The sequence below is a fragment of the Oncorhynchus mykiss genome, chromosome 6 (assembly GCF_013265735.2).
Source record: "Oncorhynchus mykiss isolate Arlee chromosome 6, USDA_OmykA_1.1, whole genome shotgun sequence".
NCBI classification, from domain to species: domain Eukaryota; kingdom Metazoa; phylum Chordata; class Actinopteri; order Salmoniformes; family Salmonidae; genus Oncorhynchus; species Oncorhynchus mykiss.
Window position 1 is genome coordinate 31,944,548 of NC_048570.1, and position 11,216 is coordinate 31,955,763.

The window sequence follows — 11,216 nt, forward strand, 5'->3', positions numbered from 1 at the left end:
GTTCTTTTTTTAACATTTTATTCTTCTTCCAAATTTTATAACATACATACATTCCACATATCAACAAACACACACAGGTCCACAGCACTCACACACTTCTGCCAGATTTTCCGACTGTGGAAGTGAATCCGACTTGGCATACGTCCAGTATCCACCATCCTATCCAGGGTTTTTTTCTGGATCAAAAAGGGGCTTAGGGGTGGGCGTGGTTTGCCGTAGTAATGAGCCCAGATGACCGTCGGCGTGGCTACATTTTAGAGGACCCTATCTTGGCGCTGTATCAAAAAATAAGCCAATTTCCTGCAATTCAACAAATTTCTCCATGGAGCGGAGAATGTTTTTGGCCGTTTTAAAGCTAATTTCCTGCGATTCTATATATTCTGCCATGGAGCTGAGAGAAAATGTTGCAGTTTTAAAGCTAATTTCCTGCGATTCTATATATTCTGCCATGGAGCTGAGAGAAAATGTTGCAGTTTTAAAGCTAATTTCCTGTGATTCTATATATTCTGCCATGGAGCTGAGAAAATGTTGCAGTTTTAAAGCTAGTTTCCTGCAATTCTATGCATTTCACCATGGATAATGATGTGTTCTTTTGTTCAAACATAATAACAAAAGGAATACTGATAAATTCAATTGTTTTTGGAATTTTCAATTCTCACTGTCTAGCTTTTATTTTGGTGATTGTTAGTTCTCAAAGATTATATTAATAAAAAAATATAGATGTTCATTGACTTTTCTACATACTTTATATCTAGTTTAAGTTGAAGCTTAACGTGTTTTTCCACCCTGAAAATACATTTACCCCAAAAAGAAAATGTCCCACCAAAGGATTACAAGGGGGAAAAAAATCCTTGTTATCCTCTCATTTCACTGGGAACCACAGAGACCACAGTGATTCCTTCATCCTCCACTCCTCTCATCTCTGTGGGCCTCTGTATGATCTCCAGATCGGGGCAGTGTTGGTATTGGGGCTCTGGTGCTTCCCCCCAGGCGGATTGTGGCAGTTTGCAGAGGCTGCTGGGCTTGAAGGTGATGAGGGCAGTGTCATTGAAGATGTCCAGGAGTCGGGACGGGCATGGAAGGGGCCACTCCTCACACACACACACAGCCTGACACACACAGGGGGGGGGTTAAGGGTCAAATACCTCCATAGACAGTGGATCATATGTAGCTATACTGCATTTCTATTGTATATCTATTTTCTTATGACACTGTACTCAGTTTCAAAGGATACGTGTGCTATGTAGCTGTAGTCTCTCTGGAGTTCTCTCTGAATCATCCTGAAGGAAAGACAATTGTTAGAGGATCACACACACCTACCCACACACACACACACACACACACACACACCTGTCCTGTATGCCTGCAAAGCTGTTTCCTATGATAGTCAGTAGAGGCAGTGCATCTCTACTCCAGTTCTTCCACAGCAGGTTGTTGTACAGAGCCTTCCCACAATGCATCAGGTAGAAAAGAGTTGGCCTCGACACTGCTCGCTTCCCCTCCTGATGACATCACACACATGAATACAATAGCATTTCATTAGTCCATCTGCAGAGACAAAAATTGTGTTCTGTATTTCTTCCACACACACCTCGTTCTCAGTCAGCACGTTGAGGCCAAGCTGTCTCAGTACCTCCATCTCCCCTGAGGAAAACACAGGGTCGTACACACTGCACCACTCCATAGGGATCTAGACAGGAATACAGTATACATTACACACAGTATAGTATGGAATATAGGGTCGATTAAGGCAGCCCTCCACACCTCTCTGATTCAGAGGTGTTGGGTAAAATGCGGAAGACACATTTCAGTTGAATGCATTCAGTTGTACAACTGACTAGGTATCCCCCTTTCCACACTGCACTTCTTCATGGGAATCTAGAGTGGGACAGGAGGAATACAGTGAAGTGGTGTCTTTAGGCCGTGTCTTAGGTCTTGAGAGAGAGAAAGAGAGAGAGAGAGTACCTGTAGTGACTCCAGAATCAATAGCAGCATAGCTAGTTGGTAACGAGCTGTCACACAGCAAGAGAAGGAGCCCAGACCATAACACACACACTCCAGTGGGCCGCTAGGGGCCTCCCGGGCCCGGTCCCCACCCTCAGGTCCTGGGTCAGAGCCTGCTGCTGGGTCCCCTCCAACCTCTGGGGAGTCTACCTTAGCCACAGCCGTCAGTCGATCTGAGAAAGGAAAGAACTCTATTACCATAGTGTTAACACTAATCCAATTCCTTCAGGTTTATTGTGTCGCTATTGGTAGAGGCTGGAAGTTATGGGACTGGCCAAATGGGACCGGATACAGAACAAGATCATCCATTCGAGTTCTGTTACGCACCTCTCCACTCAAACCAGAAGTCTGCACACCTCAGTTCAGCCCTACAATGGGAAAAATAAAGAAACACAGTTATGTTTTTGTGTCAACTGCTGTGATTAGATAGGCCTACTGTCCACCTTTGTACAATACAGTACAGTGAATGACATATGGGAACAGTCAAGGATAATCCTTGATTTTAATAGCTTTGTTCTTCTTACATGGTTTCTGTGATCCTTTGTTTGGTCCTATCTGTGTCCACAGCGTCGGCGTGTCCAGGTTCATGACAGGCCGTGTGAGGAATCTTCCCTCTGCGGCCTGCTCCCTTCCGTCGCCGGGCCACCTGCCACTCCTCACCGCTGTTCGGCATCTGGAATAGTTCGCTTATCTACATCCACACAACAGCTCACCTAACCAACACAGGTATTAGACTCATGAATTTATGGTAATGATACTGTCACTAATTGTGTAATCGTAGGGAAAATGAATGAAACAAAAAGTTAGTAGCTAGTATTTCTGGCAACACAGGGGGGACTGTTTTGAAAGTGGCGCACGCAAACCCATTTTGCTTCCGGTGTAATATTTGTCAAGGGGAAGTACTTGGGGTTTCGTCTTCGTTACAATGCTAGCTAGATAGCGGCACACATTGTCAATATATATTTGCGTTCATCGATAGTTGCAACAACTGAGCAGTTCAGGTAAGTCATTAAGTTCAATGTACTTTCCTAGACATGTAAATCGAGCTGGTCCCTCCAACGACGCGTAGCCAGAGCAGGAAACCTGCTGTCCCATGACGACGTTAGACTAGCTAGAATTAATATATAACTAGCTAACACTAAATAGATCTAAAATCAGCTTTATCAATGTCAACTTGTATATTCTGCATGCTAACAGGGTCATATCACTTCAGTTGTTTCGCCATAAAGCAAGCAAGTCCAGACAATAAATACCTAACGTTACTTTCTAAAAAGTGTAGTCCATAGACTGTACAGTGTATGCACTACCTACGTTTTAATCGTCCATATGAGGAAGTGACTGGGTAATTTCTGTTAACTATTCCTTAACGATGAAGGCTTGAATAACTGTTTTCTTCTCAGAGACCCAGCCATGTCTATGTCCCACCTGTACGGACGGCAGGGAGAGGAGGAGGATGAGGGGGTGGAGGTAGAGAAGTTTGAGGTGACAGAATGGGACCTGGCCAATGAGTTTAACCCGGAGCGTCGCAGACACAGACAGACCAAAGAGGAGGCCGTCTATGGCATCTGGGCAGAGAGGGGAGACTCCGACGATGAGAGACCCAGCTTCGGAGGGAAGAGGTAGGAGGCTGGTTCCTGTACACTCTCCACCTGATAAAATGCTGATGACTAAACTACACACACATTCAGAAAGAGGAGACGGTGGCAGAGATGGTTGTCACAATCTCATGGTCTTCATTGGGTCTGTGTCTACTCTTAATCCCAGGTCTAAGGACTACTCTGCCCCTGTGAGTTTTGTGAGTGCTGGGCTGCGCAAGTCTGCAGCAGAGGAGAAGCAACAGCAGCAGATAGATGGAGGGTCAGATGACTCTGACAATGACAACACTCCCCCTGCCCAACCCCCACCCCGTGACACTGCACCTAAGAAACTGCAGACGGTAGGTGTATGTGGTGTGTGTTTTATGGGACCTTGAAGGAGCATTAGGTTCTGTGAATCAAAGGTTCAACACAGAATCACATATTAATGACCAATATACAGAATTATTAGGAGGATTGATTTTGTCTTACTTGCATGGTTAACTCTGTCTTTCCCTCTTCTGTCTGATTTCTCCAGGGTGGTCATTTCCGTGGCAATAGCCAGTCCCAGAGGACGGGGTTTGTGGCTGGTATCCGAGCTGGAGGAGACTTGGGCACTTGGGAGAAACACACCAAGGGGATTGGCCAGAAACTCCTCCAGAAGATGGGCTATGTACCAGGGAAAGGACTGGGGAAAAACGCCCAGGGTGGGTATGAGAGAGAGAGAATGAGAGAGGGAAATTCTGCTAATTCTTCTGTTAAGGTTCAAATGTCCTCTTTCGAATGCTGCCTCTCTCCTCAGGTCTGACCTCTAAAACCTCTCTCCTAAGGTATTTTGAATCCCATCGAGGCAAAGCTTCGGAAGGGAAAGGGGGCGGTGGGCGCCTACGGCAACGAGAGAACCAAACAGTCACTACAGGACTTCCCTGTGGTTGACTCCGAGGAGGAGGAGGAGAAGGTAGCTCTCTCTTTCTGTTTCTCCCCATCCTCAACCACTTCTGTAGTCTGAGCACAGATCTGAAAGGGACTGGTTAGGTATAAACAATGTAGTGATGACCTTTCCACTATATTCCTCTCTCCTATTCGGTCCTTGTAGATTTGTGAGCACAACATCTGTACCTGGTTTAATGATATATGCCTTTGCTCGCCTGAGGTAGAGTATCTCATGATAAGCTGTAGACAACTCTTGGTAGATAGTGTGTTCATATGTATTTTTTGTAGCTGTTTACATACCACCACAGACAGGCTGGCACTAAGACCGCACTCAATGAGCTGTATTCCGCCACAAGCAAACAGGAAAACGCTCACCCAGAATCTGTGCTCCTCGATGTGGCCGGGGACTTTAATGCGACTTTAAATCGGTCTTACCAAATTTCTATCAGCATGTTAAATGTGCAACCAGAGGGGGAAAAACGCTAGATCACCTTTACTCCACACACAGAGACGCATACAAAGCTCTCCCTCGCCCTCCATTTGGCAAATCTGACCATAATTCTATCCTCTTGATTCCTGCTTACAAGCAAAAATTTAAGCGGGAAGCAACAGTGACTCGATCAAATAAAAAAGTGGTCAGATGAAGAAGATGTTAAGCTACAGGACTATTTTGCTAGCACAAACTGGAATATGTTCCCGGGATTCTTCCGATGACATTGAGGATTACACCACATCAATCACTGGCTTTATCAATAAGTACATGGAGGACGTCGTCCCCACAGTGACTGCTGCTTTCAAGGACCGGGACTCTAACCCGGAAGCTTATAAGAAATCCCGCTATGCCCTCCGAACCATCAAACAGGCAAAGCGTCAATACAGGACTTAGATCGAATCGTACTACACCGGCTCTGACGCTCGTCGGATGTGGCAGGGCTTGCAAACCATTACAGACTAGAAAGGGAAGTGACAGGAGCCGACTAGACGAGCTAAACTACTTTATGCTCGCTTCGAGGCAAATAACACTGAAACATGCATGAGAGCACCAGCTGTTCTGGGAAGACTGTGATCACGCTCTCTGGACCCGATGTGAGTAAGACCTTTACAACAGGTCAAAATTCACAGGACCGCAGTGCCAGACGGATTACCAGGACATGTACTGCCAGCATGCGCTGACCAACTGACAAGTGTCTCACTGACATTATCAACCTCTCCCTGTCTGACTTTGTAATACCAACATGTTTTAAGCAGACCACCATAGTCCCTGTGCCCAAAAACACTAAGGTAACCTGCCTAAATTACTACTGACCCGTAGCACTCATGTCTGTAGTCATGAAGTGCTTTGAAAGGCTGGTCATGGCTCACATCAACACCATTATCCCATAAACCCTAGACCCACTCCAATTTGCATAACGCCTTAACAGATCCACAGATGATGCAATCTCTATTGCATTCCACACTGCCCTTTCCCACCTGGACAAAAGGAACACCTATGTGAGAATGCTATTCATTGACTGCAGCTCAGCATTCAACACCATAGTGCCCTCAAAGCTCATCAATAACCTAAGGACCCTGGGACTAAATACCTCCCTCTGCAACTGGATCCTGGACTGCCTGACGGGCCGCCCCCAGGTGGTAAGGTTAAGTAACAACACATCCACCACGCTGATCCTCAACACAAGGGACCCTCAGGGGTGTGTGCTCAGTCTCCTGTACTCCCTGTTCACTCGTGACTGCACGGCCAGGCACGACTCCAACACCATCATTAAGTTTGCTGATGACACCACAGTGGTAGTCCTGATCACCGACAACGACGAGACAGCCTATAGGGAGGTGGTCAGAGACCTGGCTGTGTGGTGCCAGGACAAAACCTCTCCCTCAACGTGATCAAGACAGGAGATGGAGGAGATGATTGTGGACTACAGGAAAAAGGACCGAGCACGCCCCCATTCTCATTGACGGGGCTGTAGTGGAGAAGCTTGAGAGCTTCAAGTTCCTTGGTGTCTACATCACCAACAAACTATCATGGTCCAGGCACACAGACAGTTGTGAAGAGGGCATGACAAAACCTATTCCTACTCAGGAGACTGAACAAATTTGGCATGGGTCCTCAGATCCTAAAAAAGTTCTACAGCTGCACCATCGAGAGCATCCTGACGGGTTGCATCACTGCCTGGTATGGCAACTGCTCAGCCTCCGACCGCAAGGCACTACAGAGGGTAGTGCGTATGGCCCAGTATATAACTGGGGCAAAGCTTCCTGCCATCCAGGACCTCTATACCAGGCGGTGTCAGAGGAAGGCCCTAAAATTTGTCAGACTCCAGCCACCCTAGTCATAGACTGTTCTCTCTGCTACCGCACGGCAAGCGGTACTGGAGCGCGAAGTCTAGGTCCAAGAGGCTTCTAACAGCTTCTACCCTCAAGCCATAAGACTCCTGAACATCTAATAAAATGGCTACCCAGACTATTTGCATTGCCCCCTCCCCCATTTTACAATGCTGCTACTCTGAATAGTCACTTCAATAACTCTACCTACATGTACATCGACTAACCGGTGCCCCCACACATTAACTCTGTACCGGTACCCCCCTGTATATAGTCTCGCTATTGTTATTTTACTGCTGCTCTTTAATGACTTATTTCTTATTCTTATTTGTACTGCATTGTTGGTTAGGGACTAGTAAGTAAGCATTTCACTGTAACCTGTTGTATTCGGCGCATGTGACTAATAAAATTTGATTTAACATACCTTTATCCCCCTTTTTTCTAGGAGTTCCAGAGGGAACTAGGTCAGTGGCGTAGAGACCCTGCAGGTGGTGGAGGGAAGAAGAAACCAAAGTATTCCTACAGGACTGTAGAGGAGCTGAAGGCTAAAGGCAAGCTGGCTGGACGGACCACACAGACACCCGCTGGAGAACTGGCTCAGGTCAAGGTGGGGGACACTTGCGCGCACACACACAGTTACACATTTAAGTATCCAGAAACTGATTTAAACGGTTTAATTTTATAATTTAAGAAGAAAAAAATGCTCCCCACCTCTCTCTAGGTGATAGATATGACAGGCAGGGAACAGAAGGTGTATTACAGCTACAGTCAGATGACTAACAAACTCAGTGTACCAGAGGAGGCTCCACTGAGCGTGGCCACACGTGAGCAGAAGACGTCTGGCTTTGCCCTGCCAGAGCTGGAACACAACCTGCAACTACTGATCGACCTGACGGAACAAGACATACTACAGGTAACCCCTAACCCCTAGGATACACAACTTTCTGCTTCTGAGACAACACACCTCACCGATTTACTATAACACTATTTCCAGAGAGTTCAGAAACTCATATAAACTCACAATATATTCCCCTGTCTGTCTGTAGTCCTCACGGCGTCTGCAGCATGAGCGTGACGTGGTGGTGACTCTAAGCCACGAGAGCTCCGGTCTGCAGACGAGGCTCGGGACAGAACGGGATGCCATCCAGAGGCTAGAGGCAGTACTGCAGCTGGTGGATCGCTTTCAGAGCGGGGAGACTGCACCCGGGGTAGGACCCAGCCTGCAGGTACACATGTTTGTGCTCTCTCGGGGCAGGTCATTTTTCAAGATGGAGAATAACAATGGTCCCAGTATTGAACCTTGTGGTACAAACTTTTCTTTATTGTATTTTACTCCCCCTCTCTCTCTCTCTCTAGGAGTGTGCTGGTGTTTTTGAGACTCTACAGAGTGAGTTCTATGAGGAGTACAAGACTCTAGGTTTGGGAGATCTGGCTGCGGCTGTAGTACATCCACTACTCAGAGAGAAACTACGCACATGGGATCCTCTCAAGGTACACACACACTCCCTTGCGTGCTCCACCTTTTAGTTGTGGAAGCACCACCAAGTGCATGAAAACACTTGCATGTACTCCTAGTTCCCTCCACTCCTGCTGGAGTCCTGCTGTTTGTGCTGTTTGTCTGTAGGACAGTTCATATGGTCTGGAGGAGGTGGGTCAGTGGCGAGCCATCCTGGAGTCTAATCAGCTTCACCACGCCAACGCCCCTGAAGCACACATGGACCCCTACCACAGGTAAATCAATACCACTTCACACCTCAGAGGTGTGTGTCTGTGTGTGCACAGTGGGCAAGTGGGAAAAATACCAGAATGTCAAGCCTTATGCGAGTGAATATAACGTGTGTGTGTGTACAGGCTGCTGTGGGAGGTGTGGATCCCTGTGCTGCGAGTGTGTGTGTCGGGGTGGCAGCCTCGCATGGTAGGACCCATGGTGGACTGTGTGGAGGTCTGGGCCCCTCTGCTGCCCCTCTGGATACTAAATCACCTCCTGGAACAACTCCTCTTCCCCAGGCTGCAGAGAGAGGTAGAATCACACACGCATCAGCACTATACCAGTGATACAAAGATTAAGTCTCGTGATGTGGTGCCAAGCTTTCTGTTAAGAAAAGGAAGAAACATTTCACAACTGTAAAGTAGTAGTAGTTTGGTCTTGGTGGGGTAGCTCAAAGTGTCACTTTTTTCTACCCAGAACCATAAACATAATGAACACACTCTTTCTACCCCCACTAACCCCACCCCTTCTCTTTCATAGGTGGATAGCTGGAACCCCCTGACCGACACAGTGCCCATCCACTCCTGGCTCCACCCCTGGCTGCCTCTGCTCCAATCACGGCTGGAGCCTCTCTACCCGCCCATCCGCAGTAAACTGGCCAATGCGCTGCAGCGCTGGCACCCAAGTGACGGCTCCGCCCGCCTCATCCTCCAACCATGGAGAGACGTGTTCACGCCCGGTGCCTGGGAGGCCTTCATGGTCAAAAACATAATTCCTAAACTAGGTAAACATACACACACTTACCTTCAGTGGCCCCTGAAGCCAGCTGAATGACACTATGCTGACTGCGTCCCAAATGTCACCTTCTTCCCAAGATAGTGCACTACTTTTGACAAACTCTGGTCATAAGTAGTGCATTATAAAGGACATGGGGTGCCAAAATGGGGACGCAGACAAATATTACTGGATAGTAGAACAGTAGTTTCTTACTTCCTACTCTCCTTCCCTATAGCTCTGTGTCTGGGGGAGCTGGTAATAAATCCTCACCAGCAGCAGATGGAGCCGTTCAATTGGGTGTTGGACTGGGAGGGCATGCTGTCTCCCTCCAGCCTCGTATCACTGCTGGACAAACACTTCTTCTCCAAGTGGCTACAGGTATGTATGTATGTATGTTTGTGAGAGAGCACAGAGGTTGTGCTTAATGATAATTGACTCACTCCTGATTTGTTTACCTGTGCTGTTTTTTTTTAGACCTAAATAGTCTGTAAATGTTCTTAACTATGCGGAGATAATTGATTTGTGTGTTTGTCTGTTTGTGTAGGTGCTGTGTTCGTGGCTCAGTAACAGTCCTAACTATGAGGAGATTACAAAGTGGTACCTGGGCTGGAAGTCCATATTCAGTGATGCTGTTCTGGCTCAGCCACTCGTTAAGGACAAGTTCAACGAAGCTCTGGACATCATGAACCGCGCTGTCTCCTCTGGCCTTGGTTCGTATTACACACACACACACAGTTCCAAACAACATGAATTGATCACCGACCTTTGGCATAGGTTAATATGATACACACGCACCCTTCTCTTTCTGCAGGTGGGGGGTACATGCAGCCTGGTGCCCGTGAGAACATAGCATACCTCACACACACAGAGCGTCGTAAAGACTTCCAGTACGAGGCTCTGCAGGAGCGCCGGGATGCTGAGAGCGTGGCGCAGCGAGGCATCGGTGCCAGCCTGCCCACCAACTTCAAAGACCTGATCCAGACCAAGGCTGAGGAGAACAACATTGTCTTCATGCCGCTGGTTGCCAAACGCCACGAGGGCAAACAGCTGTACACCTTTGGACGTATCGTCATCTACATAGACAGAGGAGTGGTCTTTGTACAGGGAGAGAAGACCTGGGTCCCTACGTCCCTACAGAGTCTCATAGATATGGCCAAGTGATAGAGGGAGATGGAGATGGCGATAAGGTGAAAGATGTGTAGAGGCAGCACGCTTGTCATTTGTTTGTAATAAGTTTGTTATTCAGCTGGTAATCACTGAAATATGTAATTGGAACCATGAATAAATGATTTGACTTTCTACATAAGTTATTTTTTGTTGTAGACTCACCGCTGCAAACCAAGAGTATTGCTCGTAGGAGTTTAAATTACTTGGCTGTAAAATCACGACTGAAACCCATTTTTAACCTTTATTTATCTAAGAGTTAAGAACAAATTCTTGTTTACAATGATGGCCCAACCCGGGTGACACTGTGCCAATTGAGCGCCGCCCTATAGAATTCCTAATCACAGCCGGTTGTGCTACAATCTGGAATCGAACCAGGGTGTCTGTAGTGACGACGACTAGCACTGAGATGCAGTGCCTCAGACCGCTGCGCAACTTGGGAGCATGTATGTATGTTTGCCTACCACTGTTGCACAACTTCTAGTGAGAAGAGAACTCCTGAGTGGCACAGCAGTATAAGATGCTGCATCTCGGTGCTAGAGGTGTCCCTACAGACCCTGGTTCAATTCCATTCCATTCTCAACCGGCCATAATTGAGAGGCCCATAGGGCGGTGCACAATTGGCCCAGTGTCGGCTGGGGCAGGCTGTCATTGTAAATAATTTGTTTTTAATGGACTTGCCTAGTTAAATAAAGGTTAATTGATGACAATGAACTAGCTGAGGCGCGGGACTC

General features: G+C 47.2%; 2 protein-coding genes across 3 annotated transcripts; one reads left to right on the forward strand and one right to left on the reverse strand.

Moving 5' to 3' along the window:
• Position 1: 1 nt before the first annotated feature.
• Positions 2-2,846, reverse strand: srrd (SRR1 domain containing). The gene is made up of 7 exons (XM_021606187.2): positions 2,529-2,846; positions 2,332-2,372; positions 1,966-2,177; positions 1,592-1,690; positions 1,351-1,502; positions 1,235-1,280; positions 2-1,109 (listed from the first exon to the last, which is right to left on the reverse strand). Exons 1-7 carry the CDS (start codon positions 2,675-2,677, stop codon positions 855-857), a joined length of 954 nt encoding a protein of 317 aa, XP_021461862.1. The 5' UTR covers positions 2,678-2,846; the 3' UTR covers positions 2-854.
• Positions 2,592-10,619, forward strand: tfip11 (tuftelin interacting protein 11). Of its 2 annotated transcripts, none has more exons than XM_036979902.1 (15): positions 2,592-2,730; positions 3,405-3,623; positions 3,769-3,940; positions 4,117-4,285; positions 4,409-4,536; positions 7,279-7,440; positions 7,555-7,746; positions 7,880-8,059; positions 8,190-8,324; positions 8,458-8,564; positions 8,685-8,853; positions 9,082-9,325; positions 9,554-9,696; positions 9,863-10,028; positions 10,130-10,619. In XM_036979902.1, exons 2-15 carry the CDS (start codon positions 3,415-3,417, stop codon positions 10,477-10,479), a joined length of 2,526 nt encoding a protein of 841 aa, XP_036835797.1. In that variant the 5' UTR covers positions 2,592-2,730; positions 3,405-3,414; the 3' UTR covers positions 10,480-10,619. The 2 variants fall into 2 exon arrangements, with proteins under 2 accessions (XP_036835797.1, XP_021461859.2); XM_021606184.2 differs by lacking the exon at positions 2,592-2,730 and adding an exon at positions 2,867-3,005.
• Positions 10,620-11,216: the final 597 nt, after the last annotated feature.

Bases quoted from the DNA above. Each gene is read 5' to 3' on its own strand.
- srrd (XM_021606187.2), bottom strand. From the start codon at position 2,677: ATGCCGAACAGCGGTGAGGAGTGGCAGGTGGCCCGGCGACGGAAGGGA. The intron at 1,503-1,591 runs GTGTGTGTGGAA...TGATGTCATCAG, and splicing joins ACGTGCTGACTGAGAACGAG to GAGGGGAAGCGAGCAGTGTC. The intron at 1,281-1,350 runs GTGTGTGTGTGT...TCTTTCCTTCAG, and splicing joins TTTGCAGGCATACAGGACAG to GATGATTCAGAGAGAACTCC.
- tfip11 (XM_036979902.1), top strand. From the start codon at position 3,415: ATGTCTATGTCCCACCTGTACGGACGGCAGGGAGAGGAGGAGGATGAG. The intron at 4,286-4,408 runs GTGGGTATGAGA...CTCTCTCCTAAG, and splicing joins ACTGGGGAAAAACGCCCAGG to GTATTTTGAATCCCATCGAG. The intron at 9,326-9,553 runs GTAAACATACAC...CCTTCCCTATAG, and splicing joins AAACATAATTCCTAAACTAG to CTCTGTGTCTGGGGGAGCTG.